The sequence below is a fragment of the Galeopterus variegatus genome, unplaced genomic scaffold (genome assembly GCF_000696425.1).
Source record: "Galeopterus variegatus unplaced genomic scaffold, G_variegatus-3.0.2 Scaffold504, whole genome shotgun sequence".
NCBI classification, from domain to species: Eukaryota; Metazoa; Chordata; class Mammalia; order Dermoptera; family Cynocephalidae; genus Galeopterus; species Galeopterus variegatus.
In genome coordinates, this window is record NW_007726615.1 from 631,124 (window position 1) to 659,109 (window position 27,986).

At 36.3% G+C, this 27,986-nt stretch overlaps 3 protein-coding genes across 6 annotated transcripts in view; 1 reads left to right on the plus strand and 2 right to left on the minus strand.

Annotated features, from left to right (window-relative positions):
- Nucleotides 1-18,266, plus strand: part of GFM1 (G elongation factor, mitochondrial 1) — a 42,954-nt gene extending 24,688 nt beyond the window's left edge. For 3 of the 4 annotated variants that reach the window (XM_008569500.1, XM_008569501.1, XM_008569502.1), the window contains 6 exons: nt 816-898; nt 8,649-8,811; nt 10,599-10,743; nt 16,033-16,193; nt 16,956-17,009; nt 17,158-18,266. In XM_008569500.1, the coding sequence (XP_008567722.1) occupies nt 816-898; nt 8,649-8,811; nt 10,599-10,743; nt 16,033-16,193; nt 16,956-17,009; nt 17,158-17,289 (738 nt within the window). In that variant the 3' untranslated portion in view covers nt 17,290-18,266. The remainder of the gene's footprint in view (nt 1-815; nt 899-8,648; nt 8,812-10,598; nt 10,744-16,032; nt 16,194-16,955; nt 17,010-17,157) is intronic. The other variant, XM_008569503.1, reaches the window with a different exon arrangement.
- Nucleotides 927-7,711, minus strand: LXN (latexin). Its single transcript, XM_008569498.1, has 6 exons — nt 7,415-7,711; nt 5,907-5,969; nt 4,618-4,795; nt 4,182-4,318; nt 1,513-1,575; nt 927-1,261 (listed from the first exon to the last, which is right to left on the minus strand). Exons 1-6 carry the CDS (start codon nt 7,541-7,543, stop codon nt 1,163-1,165), a joined length of 669 nt encoding a protein of 222 aa, XP_008567720.1. The 5' UTR covers nt 7,544-7,711; the 3' UTR covers nt 927-1,162.
- A 5,942-nt stretch (nt 18,267-24,208) lies between the features above and the next one.
- The window catches only part of RARRES1 (retinoic acid receptor responder (tazarotene induced) 1), an 18,963-nt gene continuing 15,185 nt past the window's right edge, over nt 24,209-27,986 (minus strand). Inside the window, exons 5-6 of the mRNA XM_008569506.1 lie at nt 24,646-24,708; nt 24,209-24,566 (exon numbers count right to left, since the gene is read on the minus strand). Of these exons, the coding sequence (XP_008567728.1) occupies nt 24,417-24,566; nt 24,646-24,708 (213 nt within the window). The 3' untranslated portion in view covers nt 24,209-24,416. The remainder of the gene's footprint in view (nt 24,567-24,645; nt 24,709-27,986) is intronic.

Genomic DNA, 27,986 nt, shown 5'->3' on the forward strand with positions numbered 1-27,986 from the left:
CCTCGCTCAGCCAGTGAGCGGGAACCGGTCTGTATGTGGGATCCGAACCCTCGGCGGGAGCGCTGCCGCACTTCCCAAGCGGCGCACTATAGCAGTGTGCCACCGGGCCGGCCCGGCTCAGGGGATTTTCAACAAAAGCATTCTCCATCCCCAGGGCATGGTTAATGGGGTCAACTAAATCCTGGTCCCAGCCTTAGGGAGACGACCTGCAGTTGTACCCATTCTTCAGGCCATTTCTTCTCAAGTCATTACTTGAAGATCATTAAAATATGAGGCTATTTCAAAAATTAGTGGAAAATAGAATTGAAAGATAATATAAATCTTTACATGAATTTCTGAAGACCCCTCATAGATAAAAGCGTGGGTGGGGCCTATACTTTCCTAGGAAAGGTCTCGTGTGTGTGTGTGTGTGTGTGTGTGTGTGTGTGTGTGTGTGTGTGTGTGTGTGTGAAGGAAAACAAAAGATATATGATGAGAAACTGTGCTATGATCATATCTTTAAAGTTGAGATAGAAAAACCTGACAACAGATTTATAAACTATTCCAGTGAATATGTAATACTATTATGGTAAAGTTTTAGTGGATAGATTAATTGGAGGCAGGTGTAAATTAAGCAGTCTAAATTAGCATTTATTTATATAAAATCTGTAATAGTGGTTTGTATTAAGTTTCACATATGTAATCCTTGTAAGATACTAAAATGATTTAAGATTTGTTTGCTTACCTATGGTATTTAAGCTGCTTAGGATTTTCTTCTTTCAGTTTATTTTTTTACTTTAAATATACCAAAAAATTATCTCCCCCACTCTTTTTAGAGGATGGAAAGAGAGTATGGCTGTCCTTGTATCACAGGAAAGCCAAAAGTTGCTTTTAGAGAGACCATTACTACCCCTGTCCCGTAAGTATGCAACATAATTAAACATTAAGAGACTGAAATTAAAGCTTTTTATTATGGGTTAAACATAGCACTATTATTGTTATAAAGATGTTTTTACATAGTTGACACTTTATTGTGGAAACCGCATAGTTCTATACTGTAATCAAGACATTTATACAAGCGACACTTCGGGATTTGTTTGGCCCCTTAAGCTAGATACCGATGAAAACTGGCATACATGTCATTAATAGGCATGTTTATACTTCATCCCAGTGTTAGGGTCATTTATTCCATTAGTACTTCCTTTGGCAGACGGCTATTATGTTTTACTTTAGTACCATATTGTGGATGCCAGAGAACTTGCATTTGCCAGGGAATAATCTCCTACAAGTAAAAATGCAATGATAAAATTAAGAAAACATAGTTGGGTTTATATTTTGTTAGAAACAAAACAGTCCTCACAAAGAATAGCACAAAACATGTTAAATTGCTACAAGTATAATATACTTCAACCTGGTGCCTATCTGAATTTGCATGAATTCTGATTTAGAGTCAGAATTAATAAAGCATACTGTAGCTATAAAAGGAGTCTCAGTTTCCAAAGCGGCATCAAATAAAGATAAATGATACTGTACCTGAGATGCAATGTCATGCAGTAGAATAGTGTAGTCTAATTCAATAAAGTCATCATTTCTTTGCTATGACAAAGAATAAAAACCTGGTGTTTAAAACTTAATATCATTGGCAAAAATAACATTTTAATTTAAAAAATCAGCTTTGATTAGTAAATGATTATAATACTTCCATTTAGGTAACAATAAAAATTTGGTGTTATAATTTATTTCAATTTAGTCTAACAGAAAAACTATTCTCTTATAAAGTAAGTCAAACTACAATTTAAAATCATGATTTTATATTTGTTACTCTAAAAATCATTTACCTGTTTTTAGTTTCGAAGTATGGTAGCTACTTAAGAGCATTACAGTATATAAGTTTGTTACTAAGAATCCTTAATGTTTCCATTGTTCAGAAAAGCATCACTTAGGGCCGGCCGGTGGCTCACTCAGAAGAGTGTGGTGCTGACAACACCAAGTCAAGGTTTAAGATCCCCTTACCCGTCTTTTTTTTTTCTTTTTTTAAAGCATCAATTAAGGGAGAAACTGTAGCACTGAGAGTTTACATTAGAAGAAACCAATTTTATAATAGAAAATTCTTTTAGAAAACTGAAGATTGTAAAATATAAATAAATGTTATCTCATTTTGTAATTAAAGATTTGATCTGTAATGTTTACTGCTTTGGGAATAAAAAGTAACTTATACCATTAGATATGAAGAAACACTGCATCCACATACTTTAAAACCATCATCGTCAGAAATTAGCTGTGCTTCTATAAGGTTTTTTAAAGCTTATAATCAATGTGTTGAGAGGAGCCCTAGACACTAAGGGGCAGCACAAGCTCCTGTGGCTCCTTATAACAGTTATAAATATGGCCCCTGGGTCAAGTAAAAGCATACTACTGTTCCCTCATTATAGTATCTTGAACTAATCTTGTCTTCGAATGTGTTAACAAAGGATGTCCTTTAAAGATAATATAAAAATCGGTAAGAGTTTTTACACGTTCGATCTTGATAAACATATATAATATATATGGCCTGAAGCAGTGGTTAAACCCTTCTGTTGATGTTCATTAATGCTTTAAAACTGCAATTTGGTGAAGGGTTACAGGAGTTTCCTTTCTTGAAACTACTAGCAATGTCTTTTACATATTTTGCTAAAAACATGGCTTGAAAAATCATGATTATCATTTTATGACCTCTGTACCTGGATTCAATTACTCGAGGCCTCTACACCCCTATAGGGATGTTGTAACCAAGGTTGATGTCTACAAAAATACATTAGAAAAAAGGATCAGTTTCTCTATATGTTGTCGTAATATTTATGTTAGGTTTTTGGCATCACACTCTGAGTACTATAATTGGGTATCCTGCCCTCCAGTGCCCATAGGTATCTAATGAGTAGTTACAAAAGCATGTGGAGAAAAGGTGCTCTAGCTGCCCTGCAGTTTGTTACCAACAAGCTGAAACAAGTCAATTGGAAAGTGCTTTTCTCTCGTGGAGCTGACTAAATAGGTTTGTTGTGGTTTCTTTGCACTCTATTTTTTTTTTTAATTTCCATTAGATACCAGTTGAAATTTTTAAAAAACTCTTAATAAAGCTAAAATCAAAGAATTTATTCTTATCTTTTAAAAAGTTCTAGAAAAACGCACTTCTAGTTATATCATGAGACTTAAAACATAAGGCTGGCAACAAGTAAGATATGAGGTTGTAAATTATGACTAAATGGGTTACAAAAGAAACTATGTACAGCATGCTAAGGAATGAGTAGTAGAACTGTTTCAGAGACAATACAGCAAGCTTCACAAAGACTGAGATGCTACTATTTTTCCTCCAGGCAGATCCCCGAGGAAAAAAATGCCAGCCATGTTTCTCAGTGGCTGTGGCACCTCCATTTCAGTAGAGGAAAAAAGAAGAGAGAGTTTCAGTATGGCATGATTATGGTCATTTGAACACAAAACTTAGGTTAGCAAAGGAAATAATCTGTATTAAACCAAGCACAAAAAATGAATGCCAGATTTTAACTCAAGATTGTACTTTCTTGAAAGTGCAGTTTTGCTTGTGACTGCCATAAAAAGTGGCCCTGAGGACCTTTGTAGAGCAGATTAAAGATGGGGAGAATCCTTATACTACAAGTAGTTTGTTTACGTGGGATTCCATCTTGCCTCTACTAATAAAATTCTCCAAACTTTTTTGCTCTAGGAGACGGTTTGAGTAAAGCATCATAATTAAATCTGTCTTGCCTAATATGAAAGGTTAAGAACCATTTACCATGGTGTCTTTTGAAAGTGCAGTCTAGATATTACTTATTAATACAGAGTGTTTCATTGAAATCCTTGGCTTTGCCTTGCTACTATTATGCTTCTTTGTCAGGAAGTATGTTCCTAAGGAATGCAAACTAACCCAACACTACTATTAGGAAGGCAAGTTTTGAGACAAAGGAGGCCTGTGGTTTACATCTCTTAACCAAACCAAGAGACTTTTTGGACCAGTTGCTGTTGCTTTGGACTCTTCCTACAACTCTTCACCTTCTCTAGTTTTGATTGTAACTGACCTCTCCTTCAAAATACCAGGTCCACTATTTTAAATACAAAATAACTGTAGGGACCCTATTTATCCAATTATGAATTTTGACACTTTCAATAAAATATTAACCCTGTTAATAGCGCATTTTATAGAAACTACTTACCACTTGCTTGACAGTTTGAATTTTTACCATTTTATACCATGTGTTTTCGGTAGAATTTTGCCATATTATATAACCACAGGCAACCCAAGCTAAATGTCGAACTGGCTTCATTTCTGGAGATACATTTCCAAAGCTGTCTGGGGGAAACATTTATATGATAAATGTAATTATTTTATACATACAGTATTAACCTTTTAAAAAATTCAAATTCTAAGTTACGTTTTAGTTTTCTTCAAATGCATGCCGAAAATAATTAGACCATGAATCTATAAAGTTCCAAGGCCTCTTTTTTGTTGGATTAGATTAGAAATGAATATTTTTGCAAAAACTAGTGTATTTCCAACAACATTAACATCTAGTAATTTTGAGTATAGATAATTGAGATTGATCTTAAAGTTGAAAAAAATATATATTTTTCCATGCCATATTCATATACCTGGAATGTTTTGAGCTTCTAGTGGTTCCTTCATGGACTTAAGTCTTTGATAAAATGTGTTGTCTTCTTCATCTGGGTTCTTTCCAAATTCTCCTTCAAATGTGAAATTGACTTCTGGTGCACCATCTTGTCCCAATGGAGGGTAAAGCACTTCAGCTGTGCAGTTCACCGTAATTTGCTGTTTAAACATTTTTGCAAAAGATCCTTACCTATAGATGGCCATCTGTTACTAATTATTCTTTGAGGTATAATTTAGAGCATTGGCCTCTAATGGTGTTGTTTCAGAGTGCTTATTTTCATAGGTATCTAATTGGGGCCAGTCTATTCATTTTCTAGTAGTATCATGTGAGTACCTCAAAAATAGATAACTTACCTTATAATTAGAAACTCTCATAATCTGTAAATTCTAATCTTAAAACTTTGAATATATTTCAATATTAATGGAGTGTCCATTTGCAAGGCCAGATTTTAGTCTGGTTTTACATACCAACTCAAGACTCTGGTTATTTTTTAAGTTTTTCTATTACTCTTACTGCTCCTGAAATAACAAATTTTTTGAAATGCAGATATAGCAGTCTGTATCTAGATGGAAAATTAGAAGACTGTAGCATTGGGTTATGCTTCGTAAAGATGACTATCTAGCAGTTCAGATGCCTTTTTATGAAATCTCCCTATGTTAACCTATATCTCTTATAATTTAAGTTCAACAAAAGGGCAAACTTTTTAAAAATTTCAAGATGGTTATGGTGCAGATTGCAGTTCTTTTTAAGTTTGTCTTATTAGTAATTTAACAGGTGTATAATTTTTAAAAAATTTCCCTGCCCCATTACTGGAAGATCCTTATCTGAAGGGGTATCAGTTGGTTATTCTATTGCTCATGAATACCTAAAAGGACTTGCTTTCTTTAAATACCCAATCAAAAACAGAATTAGAAAGGCAGGCATAGGAAAGTGATCATGACTGGAGAGTAAATTACTTCACTTCTTATTAGGCATAAATTCAGACTGCCCTATGAGTATCTAATCTTTTAAGGGAAGTTATTTGAACTGAAGTATATAGTGTGTTTTCTGTACAGTTCAACAGAAATAACACATATATCTCAGAATATACAAAGATAGTAAAAACTGACCCTTGTAAGCTTTGCCCATATGGTTAGTATTTTTTAGAGGCAGGGATTTCTTAAAAAACAAAACAAAACAAACAAACTAATCCTATAGATTTGAACAACAAAGATGATCTGGAATATTTAGAATCAAATTTTGTTTAATAATAAAGGACATTTCACTTACTCTTTGGATAATTTCTTCCACAGAAAATTTAAGGTGATACTTATGTCCTCTTCCTGAAATATCCTGAAATTAAGAAAATGTGGTGAAGAGAAGAAAATATTATAGCAGTAAATCAAATATTTGCATTTTTAGATGAATCCATTCTCATTTGGTTTGGGGGTGCTGGCAGATGGGGGAAAATGATTAAAGTCTTTAGATCTTAAAAAAGGCATGTCACCATGTATGTAACATCTAATTTAGCAAGTCCTCTATCAAGTTTATTTTGGATGCAGACAAAAGGGTGGGATGAAAGCATACAGATAAAATGTGCACAACTCACTTTCAGTCATCAGAAGACATCAGCCTCTGGATGTGCGATCCTAAATTCTCTACATAAGGTATTATGAAACAGCTCTTAATTCTAAAGATGACAAATAGGATACACCTTTGACAAGATTTTTCATAAAGTCCAGTGTATCCTCCAAACAGTGTTCAATGAATGTGAATTCCATTTTAAGGCAGATTACTGCAAAGTGGTTGGAGACTTAATGTACCTAAGTACTGTTTTTACTTGTATATTAGTGGACCTGCAAAATACTTTAACACATTTTATAAGAGTAAGGGAAATGTTTAGGTATTTCAGTTATAAGTCAAGATACAGATTGAAAATTTATACCTAATTAAGTTGTCTGGTACAGTTTTGAAATCTGCTCTGTTAGCTCCTGTTAACTGTTAGCAGTTAAAACTATGAAATAAATAAAGGACGATCTCAAATCCAGTAGACTTTGGTAAATGGAAACAAGTTAGTGATTGCTGAGTCCTTAAACATTTAATTCAACCCTTTAGCCAGAGGGAGCGCATCCTTCAAAGCAGTCATGTGGCAGTGGGGTTTGGGTGGTTAGAGTGAAATGTCAGCCCATAATGCTTTCGTTCTCTGGTTGTCAGTTTCTCTCTTTTTTTTTTTTTTTAAAGATGACCGGTAAGGGGATCTTAACCCTTGACTTGGTGTTGTTAGCACCTGAGCTAACCGGCCATCCCTATATGGGATCCAAACCTATGGCCTTGGTATTATCAGCACCCCACTGTCCCGAGTGAGCCACAGGCCGGCCCAGGTTGTCAGTTTTTCTTGCTGTTTGTTTCCCCTTTCAATTTGTCGAGGGGATTGATCTTAAAATTTAGGCAACGGAGAGTCGTTTGGAAGACAGGAACTTTTGTTGGTCCAGAATAGAGTCACAAGTGAGAAAAAGAAACAGTTTTAAGATTCTTTTGAAAAATGTCGCCCCTTACTTAGAGCATTTTCCCACTTCCTTGTAATAGTGCACATAAAAACTATCCATGTTTCTGACTTACGGTGAAAACAAAAAACCGTCCTGGGCCGTCTCCAGAGATTGGAGTGTAGACTATCCCCCAGAAATCTTAATTTCCCTAGACCAGACGACAGCGGTGTGTCCCAAAACAGGCGGGGGGTGGGGGAGGTTGCACGCGGAGGAGCAAGGCTGGGACCCGTGCTCAGCCCCTGCCGGACTCACCTCCATGCTGGCTTGTTTGACCGTCTGCACCAGGAACACCTTGTGGGGGGTCCCCTGCTGGTAGTTGATGCAGTTTTCCGCCACCGAGGCCGCCCTGGAGGCTGGGTAGTGGGTCGGTGGGATTTCCATTCTTGGCGAGCGGTGACCGCGGGGCTGCCCGTCCGGCTTGCTGCCGGGTCGCCAAGACGGGACAGTCAGCACGGCTGCCTCCGGCTGGGCCTGGGTGGGATCAGGAGCTCCTCCCTATTCAGGAACTGCTGTTTGGGGCTCTGACAGGCTGCATCCAGGCGCCCTGGGCGGGTGCTCTGCGGCCCCGCCCACCACCGCCTGCCTTACCAGGCGGTTCCCGCTGGCGGAGAGGCTGGGCCTTGGCAGGCGCCAGGGGTACTGTGGGGAGGGTGTTGGTGGGCTAGGTTGGCAGGAATTTTATCTTTCCTTTTATTAACCTTTACGGACGTGCAGGGAGGGGCTTTCTGGCCTTTGAGTGTCCTCTGGGCGTCTCCTTTGAGACTTCCAGTTTCCTCCCCAGAGAAAGATAAATCGGTTGCTTCATTTGCAGACTGGAGGACACTTTCCTTATACACAGCGCACAGTATCCTGCATAGGGCGAGGTGCAGAGGTGCCTTGAAGTAAACCGACTTATGTCTATATATGTCTTTTTGAGTGGCTTACTTAGTCACTATCATTTTGCCAATCTTTTTCAAGTGTTAATTATTGGAACTCCCTTTTCTTGTATTGCCTGAGTCTATAATGTCCGAGTAGTAAAATCAAATAGGAGCTATCTGAATAAATTAGCTATCAGAGTTCCTATTTTTCAAGTAACTGTCCTTGGTTACAGAGATTTAAGGAGAGAACATTGTGTTCCAGGGAAAGGAAGCATTCCCAACGAAGTGGGTAAGCTCTTTGGAATATAGGTTATTAGAACAAGAACCTTAAACTGACCTTCATATTTTAATTACTTGACTTCCTTTTTTATTTGTGAAATTCAGAATTGGCAGAATTAAAAACTGTAGATTACCTTGGTGGTGTACCACATCCTCACCCCCAAGTAACAACAGGAAAGAGGATTCTTTTTCAAGTAAATTCTACAATAAAATTTTATAGCAGGGCCATCATATTCAAAGAAAAATTGTTAAATGTGGTTTTTGCATTAAATTAGTAGAAGCTATTTCATTTTGGTAATTACATAATGCAATGTTTTGGGGGGATTTTTTTTCCTCTTAAATACTTTCAGGTTTGATTTTACACATAAAAAACAGTCAGGTGGCGCAGGCCAGTTTGGAAAAGTGATAGGTGTGCTGGAACCTCTGGACCCAGAGAACTACACTAAGCTGGAGTTTTCAGACGAAACATTTGGAGCGAATGTTCCAAAGGCGTTTGTGCCTGCTGTAGAAAAGGTAAATGTATTAAAAGCTTTTTTGCATTTTTACTTATTAAACACAGTCATACTTTATCTTCTACCACATTGTCTGCTATGGATCTTTTTAGTTACAGTCCTGCTTCTTTATCTGATTGTTAAGCTTTCCATCTAGTATAGACTCTTCAGTTCTTTAAGTTTAAGAACTATAAATGGATACTGTGACAATGATGGGAAGTCATTCTGTTTCTTAATCATAGTTATCATAGAAAAATCATAGCGAAATATTGATAAATTGAAACTACTGCATTGACTGTAATCAGCAAATAAAATTTGTAGTAGTACTTAGGGATTTATGAAAGTTTTATGTATACTATCATGGTAGAATGATCATTCATTAAGATTCCCAACACTTGGTGCTACTGTCTTCTCTGCTACTGATTAATGTACTCCTTGGTAAACCAGTTTTCAGAACCAATTTCTTCATTTGTGAACTGACGATAAAATACTTAAACCTCCACCCCTTACAAAATTGAGGATCAGATAAGACTGTTACATTTCTTTGCGAATTGTGAAGTGCTTTGCACATATAAGGAATAAGTGTTCTGTTTGCTTTCTGGGTCACTTGTTTTAAGGCTCCTGTTAACCTTTAGCAATTATTTACTCTTATATATCAGGTTTTGGGTTTTTTTTAACCTTTTAACTTTAGAAATACTTATTAATATTAATATTAGTATTAATAATATGAATAATAGTAGTAATTATTAATATTAATTTTTGTTTCAGTGGCCATAGCATTTTTTTGTGATAAATGTATTTCATTCATTTATACTCTTATTTCAAGGCAATATTTTATCATTCACACGCATTTAAATATGTTATATTCTCCAAGATTAATGTAGGTGAAGGAGAGCTTCAGCATGCATAATTTGCAGTTTTTGAAATGTCAGAAATACATTGAACTGTCTGAAGCCATGTGACTGTGCTGCCAGGAAAAACTAACCTGAATTAGGTGCTCTACAAATATTTGTTAAATAACTGAATGAAAAAGAATTACAGACTTATACAATAAAGTGCACATATTTAAAGTATAAAATTTGATATCAGTTATACCTCAGTGAAGCTGTTTTTTTTTTTTTTTTTTTAAAGGTTGACCGGTAAGGGGATCTCAACCCTTGGCTTGGTGTTGTCAGCACCACGCTCAGCCAGTGAGCAAACCGGCCATCCCTGTATAGGATCCAAACCCGTGGCCTTGGTGTTATCAGCACCGCACTCTACCGAGAGAGCCACGGGCCGGCCTAGTGAAGCTGTTTTTTTAAAAAAATTTAATTCTAATTCTTACTGGTAGTATAATACTGAAGCTATAATGTGGTGGTCTGCTAATGAGGCAAAGCAGTGATAGGCATGTAGTAGGGGCTCAAGACACAGATAGTGAATAAATAGCAATTTTAATGGGGGTTTTCTTTTAAGGAGTTCCTTAGTTTTGTGTTTCCTCTGTTTCCTCATTGTAAAATTAAGGTCATGCTGTCTCTATTATGTATTACTTCCTGAAGATGAGTTTATGAGAAAGTGATTGTTAGCACTCTTAGCATTGCTTTCAAACCAGCTCACCTGAGTAGTGTGCTTTTCCAAGGGATTGCTCTAGATGCCACAGTTATAAAACTTAAATAGTAAATATGTTAAACTTTTTAAAAAATTGTTTTTTAAGGAGTGATATATAGCATACATGAAAACATTATACTTCTGAACATAAAGTTTAGGAGTTCTTGGTAATGCATCTGCAAGTAAAATCCACTCACTCCATAATTTGTGTTAATTCGTTAACAGGGGTTTTTGGATGCCTGCGAGAAGGGCCCTCTTTCTGGTCACAAGATCTCTGGGCTCCGATTTGTTTTGCAAGATGGAGCGCACCACATGGTTGATTCCAATGAAATCTCTTTCACCAGAGCAGGAGAAGGTGCTCTAAAACAAGGTATGCTACGTCCTAGCACCTCTGCCTTGGTGTGTCTATTTTTCCCAATAGACCATAAGAATCTCAGAAGGCAGCACTGTTATTAGTCTTCTCCACCCCCAGCACTAGACACCACACCAGGAAATATGGTAGGTAGTGAGCAAATATTTATAGAATTGAAGTGAAGATAGATTACTGTTCTCTCTCACAATATTAAAGCCTGTCCTATTCTCCTGAATTATCTGATTTTTCTTTGTATGTTTAAATTCATAGATAATCTGTAAGTTCTGTTTTTCATAGAGAAAACTGAAATGCTCAGAATTCTAAGAAAATTTTTTTTTTTTTTTTTTTTTTTTTTTTCCTTTTTGAGACCGGCTGCACCGCACGCAGCCAGTGAGCACTGTGAGCGCACCAGTCATCCCTATATAGGATCTGAACCTGTGGCGGGAGTGCTGCTGCGCTCCCAGCGCCGCACTCTCCCGAGTGCGCCACGGACTCGTCCCCTAAGAAATATTTTAAAGATATGTTAACTACAGTCATGCTGTTTTTAGTGACTTATTCAAATGTCAAGAAATCCATAAATTTGTAATTTTTTTTTTTTTTTCTTTCTCCTTTTTGTCTTTTTTACTGACCGGTAACGGGATCGCAACCCTCGGTGTCGCACCCGTACCGGGGACCGGCAGTGGGATCGCAATCCTCGGTGTTGTGCCCGCACTGTGCTCAGCCAGTGAGTGGGAACTGGTCTCCACATGGGATCCGAACCCTTGGCGGGAGCGCCGCCGCGCTCCCAAGCGGTGCACTCTCCAGTGTGCCACGGGGCCGGCCCTGTAATTTTTTTTTAAGTGTATGATATTGTAAGTTTTCAGGCATTTTGAGGATGGCAAAGTATTTTGAAGCAGTTTGACATCAGGGTTTTTTAACAAAGGAGCCTCAAAGTTGTGTCCTGAAGCCAGAAAATTTATTCTTTTTGCCATCTCTTCCATAGTCATTATGTGATAATTCACTAGTAATGTCCATAAGTGTCTTTACACAGGAGAATTATATTATGATTCATAAAACATTTCAGAAATATTTTCATCAAAGAGGGTTAAAATCAACAATAGGAAAGTTAATTGTAATATTTCCTAAGCATTCTGTAGATTAGGATTTTATTGATTCTCTATGAATTTTGGACTTTATGTTGCTTTTGGTCTCAGTTTGCATTTGTGATCAGATGTGGGTCAATGGCTGGAGAAGTTTTCTTGACCAGGTTGCTAATTCCTTATTTTACTCAAACTATTTGGAGCCTTTAGCAATTCATGTTTCAGTTTCTCAGCTGTGAAAAGGATAGGGAATCCTCCATTTTCTTTCTTTTATATCAGCTCTCTATTATATTAAAAATGCAGTATGATGCAGAAATCTTATCACAATCTGAAGATTGTGTTAATAGGAAACAGGAAAATAAAACCACAAAGAAAATAAGACTTTATTTGGCATCTTGATCTTAAATCTTAAACTGACACAGTACTTATAATCATTTTATATATTTTTCAGAAGTATAGTTAAAACAAATTAGAAAGCACCAGTTGTTCTTTGCTGGATACTGGTAGCTTTCCTGGAGATAGAAGTTACGTAAACCCAGATAATTGACATGGTTATCAATTAACTAAAAGCCTCATCCTTTTTAATTGTTCCTATATTTAAATATAAATAAATATAGATATGTATGCCGCTAGTATACATATATATCCACGAAAAAATGTCAGTGTATCTATGAATATTAACTAAATAGTTGAATATGTACCATTTAGGTTTTTATTATTTAGGTATATAAACATTAAATATTAATTGCCTGGTAGCTGTGCAAAAGAAAAATACTAGATTATAATTGAATTGAGTTTTATTTTTTTGCTAGATATATATGTGCTGACAAGCAGAGTGTTAGTATGAAAAATTAATTACTTTGCTATTTCTTCATCTGATTCTTATTTCTCTGTGATTGAAATACAAAGATGTTTAAAATCACAGTGTACCCCATAAATATATACAGTTATTATTTGTCAATTAAACATAAGATAAAAATTTTGAAAAACATAAGATTTGGCGTAAAAATAAAAATCAGCTTTTGCAGTCCTAAAAAAAGAAGAAAAAGACAAAAACGTAAAAGTCAGGTGAAAGGAAATTCTTGCCAAACTCAGTAAGAAATCAACTTTTATACATATATCTCCATTGAATGTCATATGAGAGTTTCAGGGTGAAAATGTTGGTAAATGAGCTTAGTATAAGATACCTTATAAGCTATCATAGTTATTATAATATATTATCATTATATGTTATGTATTATCAAAATTGGAAGAAAAATAGTTCACATTTTCATGTATTCTTCATTAAAAAAATGAAAACTGGAGCCATTTTGAACCAATTTTAAACTTTGTCTATGAGATTAATCAGTGATGCACCCCAAAATTGAAATGTGAAATTGAATATTCTGTTTGGGCGTATTTCACCCTATGGATGTGACCATTGCCATCATTTTCTGTCAATAGTTTTTAGAGAGAGCGCCATGCTTGGTCTCCCCAGAAACACTAAACTTGTAGCAACTCTGCAGGTTAAATAAAGGCCTAGCCACAGTTATATTGTTAGCTCATTTAACTTAACAGTATGCTTTTTTAAATATCCTGTTATATTATGTGCTGGGCTTTGAGTTTGAAACCTGGCTCTGTTCCTTATTTACTGTGTAGAAATGGACAAATCATCTGAACTTTCTTCAGGCAGCTGGTGATAATAATTCCACAAATAGGCTGGCTGGTTAGCTCAGTTAGTTAGAGCACAGCTTTATACAGCTTTATAACACCAAGTTCACAGGTTCAGATCCCTGTATTGGCCAGCCACCAAAAAAAATAATAGTAATTCCACAAATATTAAATGACAGTGTACTTGAAAACACTTGCACATACATTTTTGAACATAGTGAGTGCTAATCCCTCTTCCTGTTGTATTACCTTTGACCCTTCACTGTGTCATGCCATCCTTTCACTAGCTAGTTTATTGCCGAGTGGTCATAACATTTGTTGATTGCTTATGTGCTGTGTATTATACTAATTACTTGAATTATCTTCACAGTGACCTTACAGTTAAGTAAGTTGAGGATCAGAGCAGTTAATTGAATGACACGGGGTTACATGATAGTGGTGGAGCTGAGAGTTAAACACAGACCAGAGTCATAGACCTTGACCACTTTACATAGCCACTTTAGCATCTGACCTGGTGATATCAGTGTTAATCCTAGTGGGCTGAAATAGAAACGTTACTATCTCTACCCACTACTTTGGCTTAAAAGATCCTATGATGATAATAGTATTTTCGCATCCTTCCTTCAGGAGCTACAGACCACATGGATCTCCTTGAGGGAAAAATTGCTTTTAGGACTTGGGGGCCATGTGGCTGTTGAAAAATGGCAGGGTGTGTTAGCTCTGGAGTCTTATCACATGGGATAGGGTTAGAGGAAGGCATGTATAAGGGCAGGGTTCATTTGGAAGTGAATCAGGAAGTGGATTTAGGCAGAAAGAGGAAGTTAAAAAGAATGGAGCAGGGTGAAGGAATATGAAACAGAACTAGACAGCCTGTCCTCAACAATTAAGTGATGGGCACTATACACTTGGCCCTTTCCTTCCATTTAAATATGACCCTTTCACAATCTCTCTTTTGCATTACTAACCTATTGAAAACATTAGGTAATGTGTAACCAAATCTGGATATGTCTATTCTGGAGGCCTTTTTCTGTATTAATTACATGTTTTTAGAGCCAGGAAGGCTCTGTTGTTGTGGTAACTCAAGAAGTTATGAGAAATAAGACTGTTTCTACGGTCTAGAATTGTTAGTCTGATTTAGATGTCTATAGGATTCTGCAGGGCTTAGCCAGTGAAGCTTAGGAGTCTGCAGATTTCTGTAAATTCAATTATTCCTCTGTTCGGAACAGAATTTATTATTTAGGATTTATTAGTCAAAGATAGGTGTAAGCTAGGATATGATTTGAATTAAAAATATTTCTAAGAAATGAGAGTATATTACATTGCTATTCTTATAATTATTGCACTTAAATTAATAGTGTCTTTAGAAGAAGTACCTTAGTGAATGTACAAGAATGATTGCTAATTAATTTATTATAAAGAGATTGATGTTATGGTTATTTTAAGACAATGTATTTTCTCTCTCATTTTTGATGTGTTTTGCTTAAAGCCTTTATTTTGAGAAAATTCAGCCAATCTGAGGTTGAGGTATTATTCTGTACTATTACAACTTGCAAATTAAGTATGAACATTTGGAGTTTTATTATACTCTCTTCATATTGTCACATGTAAACAGTCAGCATTTGTAACAGTAAGAAGTGTTCTGATTATGTGTAAAGTGGGATAAAAAATAAATGCAGATATGCACATTGAGTTTTAATGTTTAAATGGCCTTCTGCATCTAGTCCAACATCTTTATTTTGTAGGTGAAGAAATTTGAGACCTGACAGACTGTATTTTTCCAAAAGACATGTAACTTGTTAGAGATAGAACAGAAACTAGAAACTTGGTCTTCTAATTCTCATCAGGTGTGGAAATTGTTCAGCCTAGTTCAGGCATGACTCGATTCTTGTCTCCAAGTTTACAAAGGGTGCCCTCTACCTCTATTCCTGCCGTTTGGTAAAAGGTATTTTCTTATAGTTAAACATACCTGTCTGCCGGGAACAAACAGGAAAAAATGAGTTTACTTTGGTCAAAGACTTAGCTGTTAGTGTCTTTACCCCTGAAGATTTTCAGAGAGAATAAATAACTTAGCTGGATAATTCAGATGGTAAAGAATTTGATTGAAGGGCTGGCCCATGACTCACTTGGGAAAGTGTGGTGCTGATAACACCAAGGCCACGGGTTCGGATCCCTTTGTAGGGATGGCCGGTTGTCTTACTTGGAAAGTGTGGTGCTGACAACACCAAATCAAGGGTTAAGGTCCCCTTAACCGGTCATCTTTAAAAGAAAAAGAAAAAAAAGAATTTGATTGAATGTTATTTTAAGACCACTTTGTGTTATTTTCTGCAGTTTAATGAGTTGTAAGGATAAAAATATGGTTATGGAATTCCTAATGCTAGAATTAAATGTAGTCTTACTGAAATTTCCATTCAGAAGAGTGACTATTACTGCTGTTAGAAAAATGAGTCTAGATCAAATGTTTTAACCTCATCATCTGCATGTGTACCTTTGGGGGATCACTGTCTATCTCCCTTTCCTAAGTCTGAATAGAAAAGATTCAAGTTTTTTAAAGACTAATCAACTTTTTTTTTAAACCTAGCCTTGTCAAATGCAACATTATGTATTCTTGAACCTATTATGTCTGTGGAAGTTACAGCCCCAAGTGAATTTCAGGGAGCAGTAATTGCAGGAATTAACCGGCGCCATGGGGTAATCACAGGACAAGATGGAATTGAGGACTATTTCACACTGTATGCAGATGTGAGTACCTTTGGTCATTGGCAATCTTGTTTTTCTTAACCACAGAAGGAAATCAGAGTTAGCTTTTGTTTTTTGGAGACTAGAGCAAATTGATATGTTTCCTTGTTGAATTTGTGGCTTATATAGTTGCATATGTGGCAATTTCTGTAATTTGCTGTTAGAGCAACTCTTAAGTAAAAAAGCTAAAGATAAGATTCATTTCATCTTGGCCTTTTGTGAATATGTCATTTTCTTAGATATCTAGTTATCTTTCTCATTTTAGCTTTATTTGCATAGCTATTTTATTCTGTTATCACTAATTTATTGGGATAATATTTAATTCCATTTCCTGTATCTTCCTTGACTTAAATCCCATTGGAGAAAGTGTTCATCATATTATTTACATAAGGCCTCCTGGAAGACACTACATTAAGGTGGCCAAAGGAGAGTTATATTAACATTTTCACAAGAGAAACACTTGCAAATGCTAGAGTCAGGGCCAAAGAGTGGAGTGGGGATAAGGAGGAAAGGCTATGAATGGTGTCCACTCTGTGAAACTGAAAAATTTGGTTTCTAGTTGTGACTGTCAAATGAAATAATTTTTAAATAGGGTTTCCACTTGGAATAAAACAAAAATCTTTTTCTTTGGCTTTTAATTATTTTAAACCAAGAAGTAGCGAGTCAAAACCTGAGTCTAAAGAAATTAAATGGTTAAGGCATCTCTATATTTTTCTCAAATATTTTTCAATAAGCAATGCTAATATCTATTGTGTTTGTTTTCAGGTCCCTCTAAATGATATGTTTGGTTATTCCACTGAACTTAGGTCATGCACAGAGGTAAGCAAGTGTTTAAACTTTGTTACAGTGCTTTTCAAAAGACCACCCTACAAAATGGTCAAATTTGTGAATTCCTGACTTTGCATCATTTTATGACTTTATTGATAGTCATAAAAATTTTATTTTAATTATTTTTTGTAACTCCTAGGGAAAAGGAGAATATACAATGGAGTACTGCAGATATCAGCCATGTTCACCATCCACACAAGAAGACCTCATTAATAAGTATTTGGAAGCTACAGGTCAACTTCCTGCAAAAAAAGGAAAAGCCAAGAACTAGTTTTTCTCACTTTGAGTTGATTAGTTTTAACTGAGTCTGCAGGGTTTAGATACTTTGATGGATTCCAGTGGAATGAATTCAGACTGCAGAAAACAAGAAATTTTAGAAGTCCTTCCTATTTCACATTCAGGAACTTCTATTATATTCAAACATAATTATATGTATATCTCAACTCTGTGGATTACTTTTATAGTTCATTGAAAAATCCCAAATAAAATGATTATTACTAAAATGTATTTGATATTTATTTAAGGGGGGAAGACACTTATACTTTTAAGCTTAGAATGTAAGTACACTTCCTTTCCAAATTTTTTATCATAAGAATTTTCAACAAACAGAAAAACTGAAAAAAACAGTACAAAGAACAGCCATATACCTTCCATCTAGGTTCAGTAATGAATAGTTTTAACATTTGTTTATCGTATAATTATTTTGTCTTATTTGCCTTATCTGTTTGTCCATTGTCTCTGTATTTAAAAGGGTTTTGTTGGGTTTTTTTGTTATTATTTTGATGAAGACTTGAAAGCGAATTGTGTATATCATGACACTTGGAGGATCATTAATGGGCATTTAAGAGTGGATTTCGTATGATTTTAATAGAGAATGTTTTTCATATTCTTCATTGGGATATTAAAATACTAGCTAAATTTCTAATTGTTTTGTATATGGCTGATTGCTTCAATTTGTGGCTTCTACAAATTTGTAACTGCCTCTGTTTTAGGAGTATAAATGTTACTTTGTTGTGGTCCTATTTGAAGTAAGTAACAGATCATTGCATATGCTTTTATTTGTGTTAATGTTTCTGCAGCCCTAAGTAATAAAATATAATTTATAGAATTGCTGTCCAGTTTCATTCACCTAGTAAATGCTAGTTGAATTTGAATCTGTTGGAATTTATCATAAATTGTATTCATTGAGATTACAAAAGAATAAATGTAAAGCTTTTCTTTCCAGAATAAATTGTGCTTTCCCAGGCAGTTCTGCCATACTGTTCAGAATTGCTTCATTCAAAAAATCATATGATGCTATAAACATATCCTGGTCCTTTCTCTTACTGGATAATAGAAATAACTGATTTTAAATTCTTTTGGTTTTCCTGATTTATAGATTTGGCTTTATAACTTAAGGTTTTTAGGAAGAAAAAGACTTTTTAAAAGTATTGAGCACATATTTTAAAGACATTTGCTAAATACTTTAAATGCATTATCTAAGTTCTCACAACCTTATGAGGGTAAGTACTATTATGTCCATTTTGTAATACAGGAAGCGAAGGCACAGAGAAGATAAATAACTTTTCAAAGACCACACAACTCATTAAGTTTTCAAATTGATACTTTAGTTATGATTACTCACCAATTGCATTTCCCCCATGAATATGTGTGTTGCTACAGTAGTATCAAGCCTGAAAAATATGGTTGCTTTGGCATTTCATCTGCATCTCATGCCATTCACAATAACTTTGAATATTTTTCCTTGCGAGGAAATTCTCAGAATTTTGCACAGTTCCTCCGGCTATTGAAAATAATCAGAAATATTGGAATTAAGATGGATAAATTTGGACGTGTTTTTAATTTGTTAAGCATTCTGGTTATAAAGTTATAATGTAAGATAGATCCTAGATACCTAATCCAACACCAGCATTTCATAGTCAATGACAGAGGCCTAGCTGGTGGGATTAACTAGACTACAATCACATAGAGACAGATCCAGGACCAGAACTCACATCACTTGCTAACTCATTAGTTAGTTATAGTTGGTAAATGCCACATGCTAACCAAACACTGTAGCAGGGAAAAAATTAATGAGAATATTCGCAAATGAGGATTTTTCATACTACTATTGTGAAGGTAATTGTTGGCTAATTTAAAGAAAGATAGTATTACTTGTGTTGGATAACAGCACTAGGCAGTATTGCACTGATTCCCAGCCCTGGCTGCACTTTAAAAATCACCTGTGGAAGTTTAAAAAGAAATACCCCAGGTACACCCCCAGATACTCAGATTCTTTGGCTGTATCAAGATAAAAAGTTTAGGGCCAGCCCACGGTGCTCACTTGGGAGAGTGCGGTGCTGATAACACCAAGGCCACGGGTTAGGATCCCTATGTAGGAATGGCGGGTTAGCTCACTTGGGAGAGTGCGGTGCTGATAACACCAAGGCCACAGGTTAGGATCCCTATGTAGGAATGGCGGGTTAGCTCACTTGGGAGAGCGTGGTGCTGACAACACCAAGTGAAGGGTTAAGATCCCGTTACCGGTCACCTTTTTAAAAAATATGTATATATAAAAAGTTTTCTTTCAGGTGATTATAATATGCAATCAAAGTTAAAGACCACTGCATATTGTCTGCACTTAGGCCCGAGACATGAAATGAAAGATTTGTGGAATTTAGATGTGTCACTTAATATTGTTTTGTGTGGTAGTAGAGTTTGGGCTGTTGGTTTTTTGGTTGAGAATTTTACCTGTAAAGTTCCTTTCCACTCTGTTCATTTAGACAGGTAGTTTGTGAAATCACTAAAATTTCATCAGTTCTGAAGTTTAGAATTTTTCATATTTTAATGTTTTGAAACCTGGATGAGTCTTAAAATTGGCAGTCACCAAGAAGAAAATTGTGACATGTTGGAAGGCATCCCTTTATAGAAGATAACTGTTTTCATTGCTAAAATGATAAATTGTTGAATTGGAGCTTTAAATGCAGCTTAAAGGGTCTCTTTAGATAAATAACATTATGAAGCATCATCAAAACAAGTTTATTGTATTCACAGAAAATTTATTGTGACTATTCATTTAAATAAATGCCAGGCAGCATGTTATGTGACTGTAGTACTTTGAAAGCTAGGAAAAGTCACAGAATGGGTCAGAATTTTCTAAGCTGAGAGAAATCAGTGTAATAAACTAAGATGTCATGAAGGACTAACATTCAAGTGCAAATATAGAAGCTTCCACCTGACTTTCAAAAGAAATTATTTAACTTCTTAACAATTCATAATTCATGTAGGAAAAAAATGAAACTGAGTAGAGCAAAATGGAATGCAGACAAAATCCTGGTACTGTTTTTTGTGTCTTAAAGTTCTAAAGAGATTAGGAAAATGAATGGGATGCTGTGTGTAACTGTCATTGGCTCAGAATGATTCAGAAGAATTTAGACTGTTAATGAAAAGGGGGCTTAGGGAATTTAGAGTTTTTTTCATTTTATGCCAAGGCAGAGGAAGTAAGTTTTCTCTGTTAGCTAATGGAATCCAGGTAGTAAAATCAAGTCAGCAATTTTAGAGCTTGTGCTTGAAAAGATGTTCTTTTTTATATACACATTTAGCAGTTTATTAGACATTAGAGATTAACTTGACAAATACGATAAAAAATTAGAAAGATGTTCTAATGGTAATATTGAGAAATTTTTATTCGGTTTAACGTGTGTGGGTTTTGCAAATTTATAAATTAGGTGATAATGTTTGTATGTTGTATGTATAGAATTCCCTTCATAATCTATTATACTGAAATAAATCCGTTAAAGGCTTACCTTAGAATCCTTTCCTGGGTGAGTTATGGTCACATATGCGAGCCTAATCTCACTAATGAAAAATGCTGGTATGAGGATGAGGACTTTTAGCTGACTCAGCTACACAAGCACTTCTCTAAAAAATATCAGTTGACTTGAAGGGGAGCCTCATGACTTGGGTGAGACATCCTGTTTAAGGAATTCATGTAAGTTCCAAGTTATCTTTAAGATTAGCTTAGATGCTCTCCCGCCTGTAGGCTTTTTGTTTGTTTCTGTTTATGTGCTATAATCTGTAACTGATAGTTGTAACTTACATATTTTACTCACCAGTGAAAATGGGACAACTGTGGTATGGGGAATCTCCTGCCCTTTTCCAAACTATTTCATAAAATTTTTCAACTTCTTGTAGACTTCAAAGCACTTCTCAACTTTGTTGGTTTGTTTCCTGGGCCGATCCTCACATTTGGCTCTCACTATACCATAAAATTATTTCTTCCTCAACAGCCTTAATTCCGGTCCACAAGGATAAGGACTTTGAGAAAGCTGAGACTCTAGAAAGCTAAAACACCAAGCAAAGGACCCTTTCTGGTCCCCAATGTGATACAAAAAGATTAACAATCACAGGACATAGAATATGCTATTATAATGCTCTTGGGATCTTGTTTTGAGATGATTGAGGGAACTTCAGTCAGAGGAAATTATTACTTGGTTTTGGCCTGATTTAATCACTGTAGACTGTTTCATTGATATTTTCGTTATCGCATAGGTGGGAGAGCTGATGTTTCCTTTAAATGATTGTTTGCAATGCTTCAGAATACTTAGAACTCTAAATCAAGTGGATATTGGGAAGATAAATGCAAAGGGTTGGAGTTTTAAACAGAAAATATATGAACTGGATCTGTTTATTTTTATTTTCAAAGAATTCATGTTTTTTTTCTTTAGTATAAACTTTTTCAATTATCTAACAGTGCAGAAATGTTTCTTTTTATTTTTTTGACAGTTTTTTATTGAAACGATTGTACATATTTGGGGGGTACAGAATTGAATATCAATACCTGTATACAATATGTGGTGGTCAGGATAATTAGTATACTCATGTTTACAAAACGTAATCAATTTTTGTGATTCTTAACCAATTTCTTGCTGACTCCCCTCCCTGATTCCTACCTCTAATAACCACAGTTCTTTTTTTTTTTTTTTTTGAATTCAATGTATTATTGTGATGGTTTTTCTTTTCTTTTTTTTATGTGTTTATTTATTAGCTCCTATTTATGAGTGAGGACATATGGTATTTCTCTTTCTGTGCCTGGTTTATTTCACTTAACATGATTTTCTCTAAGTTCTTCCATGTTGCAAAAAATAGTAGAATTTCATTCTTTTTGAAGGCCAAGTAGTATTATATACCACATTTTCTTTATCCAGTGATCTGTCAATGGGCATTTAGGTTGTTTCCCACTCTTGGCTACTGTAAATAGAGCTGCAATAAACACGGGAGTGCAGATATCCCTTTGACATGATGATTTCCACTCCTTTGGGTATATACTCAGCAATGGGATTGCTGGATTGTACAGTAGTTCTATCTGTAGTTATTTGAAGAACCTCCATACCATTTTCCATAGTGGCTGCAGTAATTGACAGTCCCACCAACAGTGTAGGAGGGTTCCCCTTTCTCCACATCCTCGCTGATGGAGTTTGGATGTGTTGTCCCCTCCAAAACTCATGTGGAAATTTGATCCCCAGTGTGGCAGTGTTGGAAACTGATTGAGTCATGGGGGCAGATCCCTCATGAATGGATTAATGCTCTCCCTGGGGGAGGAAGGGTAGTGAGTGAGTTCTCACTCTATTAGTTCCCACGAGAGCTTGTTTATAGGACCCTGGCGCCTCCTCTCTGTCTCTGTTGCTTCCTGTCGCCATGTGATCTGCTTGTACCCGCTGGCTGCCTGCCACTTTCTGCCATGAGTAGAAGCAGCCTGAGGCCCGTGCCAGATGCAGCTGTCCCAGAATCGTAAGCCAAATAAACCTCTTTTCCTTATAAATTACCCAGTCTCAGGTAATTCTGTTATAGCAACACAAAACGGACTAAAACACTCACCAAATTTGTTATTTTTCATAATAGCCAGTCTAACTGGGATGAGATAATATCTCAGTGTGGTTTTGATTTGCATTTCCCTGATGCTTAGTGATGTTGAGCATTTTTTCATGTGTCTGTTGGCTATTTGTACATCTTTCTTTGAGAAATGCCTATTCGGCAACTTTGCCCATTTTTAAATTGGGTTATTTGTTTTCTTACTGTTGAGCTCATTTTATATTTTGGATACTAATCCCTTGTCAGATCCATAGTTTGCAAATATTTTTTCCATTCTGTCGGTTGTCTTTTCTCTCTGTTAATTGTTTCTTTTGCAGTGCAGAAGCTTTTTAGTTTGATATAATCCCACTTGTTTTTCTTTTGTTGCCTGTGCTTTTGGGGTCTTATTCATAAAGTCTTTGCCCAGTCCTACATCCTGAAGTGTTTCTCCTATGTTTTCTTTTAGGAGTTTATAGTTTCAGCTCTTACATTTATGTCTTTAATCCATTGAGTTAATGGTGGTATATGGCAGACTTTAAAAGTAATATTTTGTCTTATTTTAAGGCTACTGATTTCTAATCAGTTACTGGCCAAGAAACCTGGTGCAAGGTTTTTAGAGACTGATAATAAGCATTCTATTAAATGAAACTAATTTTGAGAGGCAAATGATGGCAACATATCCTGGATCAATTCTTTCTGTCTTGAGGAGGTATTCCGTTGAATTTGATTATGATACATATTGTGTTTGCTTTTATAAATTACTTAGGCCAACACTGGGTCCAGGTTGTCCTTATAAATGAAAATTACAATATTTGATATATTTTATTGTGTTCCTTTTAATTTATGTTTGCAGACAGCTTTATCTGGTGAAACACTATATCATTTGTAAAGTTTGAATTAAGCAATATTAAATTTCATTTAATTCCAGTTCAGCACAAATTTTGCCTATATATACAAATCTCTGTGAACAAATTTAACACATTTTATTATTTAGAAACATAAACGTGTTTAAAAGTAGATATCCAGTTAAAAAGGCATACTTCCTTGAAATCACACAATATAGTAAAATTTCTTTTAACCAGTTAATATTTTCTCTTCAATTTGCATTCACGGAAAATATATTATCTTTGTTTACATACTAGGAAGTAGCAATTTAGCCACATAAAATAGTTAGCTACAATATGTTCAAAATAAAAAGAAATGCAGATTCAGAGATGAGATCATAATTGTTTTCTCTGTTTTATTTTTTTAAATACTTATTGATCAAGTTGCAGCACATTGTAACTGACCAGGTTTTACATTTTAGGGCTGAAACTTTAAGGAACCTGCTGGTGACTGTTTAGCACTAAGCAGAGTTCAGTATGCACATGCTCCCAGAGTTAAAATCTAACGTAGACCAATTGCAAAACAAACAAAAACCCTAACATCTTTTAATTTTTGAGTACTGTAATCACAGGCGTTCCCAAATTATTAGAATGCCTATACATTAACTGTTTTACTAGAATAATGATTTAGGCTAGCACAGTCATTTTGTCTAGAATTTGGTATAAACAGGTTATTTTTTTCTCTTTAGAAATTACTAAGCTCTGTTGGTGCCACAGCTGATCCTTCTTCGGTTCCAGAGGCTTCTTCTGGTGTTGGTGGCTCTTGACAGTGGTACTTCACTTTTAGTGGTTTGCCAGGGTACCAGACCAAGTGAATATGACAGGGAATGATTTCCTAGGAAATGAGTTATAAAATATTATAATCTGCAAAAACTTCTGGCAAAAACAATTCTACATACAATTTTGTATTTTACCTGCGTTGAAAATTCATGAAGTAGAACAGTATAATCAAAATCAATTGCATCATCATCAGTTTTCTAGAGGGGGGAAAAAAGAATTAGTGTAATAAATACAGTTATAGTCCCTTAGAATTTGGAAGGCTTATGTCATATACATTCTTGTTTTGGATGGGTGCCTTGAATCTTCTGCTGCTGTTTAGATTTTAGCCTCACTTTTTTTGGTAGTATCCTGCATCAAGATAAGAGGTCATGGATTCTTACTTTTGTTTTGACACTGAGTTTTATGAAAACCTGGTTGGACATCTTCCTATCACTTTTTCTGTCATATTTATGGCTCTTGATGGAGGCTGAGGTCTGTGGGGATAGGGTGAATATTTTAACAACCTTAGAGATCGAGATACAGTGGGAGGGTCCTTCGAAAAGTTTATGGAAAAACAGAATTACAAGATAATATGAATCTTTCCATGGACTTTTTGAAGTACACTTGTGCCTTGGATTGACTCGTGTTCCCCCAAAGTCCATGTGTTAGAAACTTAACCCCCACCTGACAGTGTTAAGAAGTTGGGAAATCCTATTGTTATCTTTGAAAGGGGAGGCCTTGAAGAGGTGATTAGATTGTGAGGAACATGCCTTCGTAAATGGATTAATAAGTTGATGGCTTAATGGTGGTCGTGGGCGTGGTTCTGAGGGCTTTCAAAGGAGAGGAGTGAGGTTAGTGTCTCTCTTTGCTACGCAATTCTCACCATGTGACATCCTGCACTGCTGTAGAGTCAACTCAACAGATGTGTTCCCTGGGCTTTGGATTTCCCAGCCTCTGAAACTATAAGCAATAAATATTGTTTCTTTATAAGTTACCCAGTTTCAGGTATTTCTGTTATAAGCAACAGAAATAGACTAATACACCTTGCATGTGCACCTCAAGCTGCTATGTTATCCCTGATATACCAGGCAATAAGAAAAGGGGAAGGGCATCTGGTAATCTAGAATGCCTACCATGGGCCAGGTTCTGTACTAGGCTGTTTATACATACTCCTGTAATTCTATCTTACAATAGCATGTATTATGAGACTGGTTTTACATGAGAGGTAACTTGAAGTTACAGCTAGTATGTGACAAATGGGGATTCAAACCCAGATCTACTGACTCCAACACCCACATTCTTCATATATGCTATATAAAGCTATATCACACTGTTTCTAAAACCAGCACAATGGATCTTTTTTGTAGACAGGCAGTTGTCCTTCCCCCTTTTATTCACCTGATTTCTATAAATTTTACTAGTGACCTGTAGTGTAAATGCTGGACATAGACCTATTCTCCCTTCCCATGCATACCAGACTTCCCCCAACCTCTCCCCGCTGGGAAACTATCCCTGGCCAAGGTAGTTACCCAAGGAAAGGCACTTCTCCTTTAAGACAAACATCTCCTTTAAAACAAATGGAAGACTGGAGGAAGCAGGAGCCCTGAGTAATGAATTAGCATGTAAATGAGTTAGCACACTAGTGTTAAACTATTCTGGTGCCAGGAGGGTAGCAAGTAGGTTAACTTAGCTACTCAGCCAGATCTCCCAAGTTCTGAGTTACATGAGCCAGTTGAGGGTCTACACATATGCATGCAAATGATTTACACCTCTACTTTGATCTGTTCACTATATAACTTGTATGTATCCTGTGATGGTGCAGATTTCCAGCTGATCAGCTGCCATCAGCACCTCCCATGAGTCTAATAAACTGATGTCTCTACCTATTGGCCCAGGTGAGTTCTTTGAACTAGGCAAACACTACATGAGTGCCCTGTAGGATCTGGGGCTCCCATAATACATGACCAAACCAATTTCCTGTTTTTCTTTTCATTTCCTTTTTTTTTTTTTTTTTTTTTTGGCAAGGGTGCTTATCTATTTACTAGTGAAAAATGGAAGACAGGAAATTTTTTTTTTAGTTTAATCTGGATTATAATTTTAGTCTCCTACCAGGTTTTCATTGAGACTACTAGAGAATATGAAAAAGGAAAAACAAAAAAATAAGCTTGATCTTAAGTTTTGTCTTCCCTTTGCCTACCTTGACGGAGATTTTACAAGCCATAAAATTTTCAGTAGGTGAGGAGGGGGCTAGCAGGAGAAGATACAAGAGAGGACCTGGATAAATCAGAAATTGGCTGCTTCTCTTATGATGTCTTCTTTGCATTAGATTTCTCTCTTTCCTGGCATTATACCCATGAATGTTCAAAGTACACTTCTGAGGTACAAGCTGCAAATCAGAAAAATCAGTATATCTTTCATAAGAGAACAGTTACTGGAGGTTCCAGTGGTCAGTCTGGCATTATTGGTTTTGGGAGTGTATTTAGTCTTGTTCAACCCTCATTTGGTAACTATCTTGAACTTGGGAGGAAATGGTTATCTATCCTAAGATATTCCACACCAGCAGCTGGCTGCTGTGCTGTGTGATTATTGTCTCAGACTTTTGTGCTGTCTGCACTATTTCCAAAGGCCTGACTATTTACCATGTATTTATATAATTAGAAAATTGGTTTTACTTATAAACTTGAAGCATCTTTTTCAGGACAGTGTCTTCTTACTCTGCTTTGTTTTTTCCTTTTTGTCTTTTTTACTGACCGGTAACGGGATCGCAACCCTCGGTGTCGCACCCGTACCAGGGACCGGCAATGGGATCGCAACCCTCAGTGTTGCGCCTGCACCACGCTCAGCCAGCAAGCGGGAACCGGTCTCCACATGGGATCCGAACCCTCGGCGGGAGCGCCGCCACGCTCCCAAGCGGCGCACTCTCCAGTGCGCCACTTGGCCGGCCCTTACTCTGCTTTTGAAAACAGCATTTCCAAGGGAAATCATGGCAGTCTCCAGATTTTAGGCAGAAAAAAAAAGGCAGGGCTTGAAACAAATGATGGAACTCCAACTTTACATGACAAACTATTCTGCTAAAAACACAAAGAAAGTGTTATCCATTTTTTAATACAAAACTTGGAATCATTATAATGTTTGGAAACCCTGTACCATTTGACTAAGACCTCCCTCATAAGGTTATTGAAATTTACCCTCACATTTCTGTTTTTATGGATTCTTCCTCCTCTAGGAGGAAGCACCCTTAAACCAAACCAAGAAGCATGGCTTATTAAAGAATGGCAGAAGACACTGTACATCCCAGCCTGGTGAAGTATTCCAGGATTGGACTGCTTTCACCTGTTGGGAAAACACAAAACTAGGGGCCGGCCCGGTGGCGCACTGGATAGTGCGCCGCTTGGGAAGCGCGGCGGTGCTCCCGCCCCCGGGCCCGCCCCCAGGTTTGTGTTTTCCCCACAGGGGAAAGCAGTCCAATCCTGGAATACTTCACCAGGCTGGGATG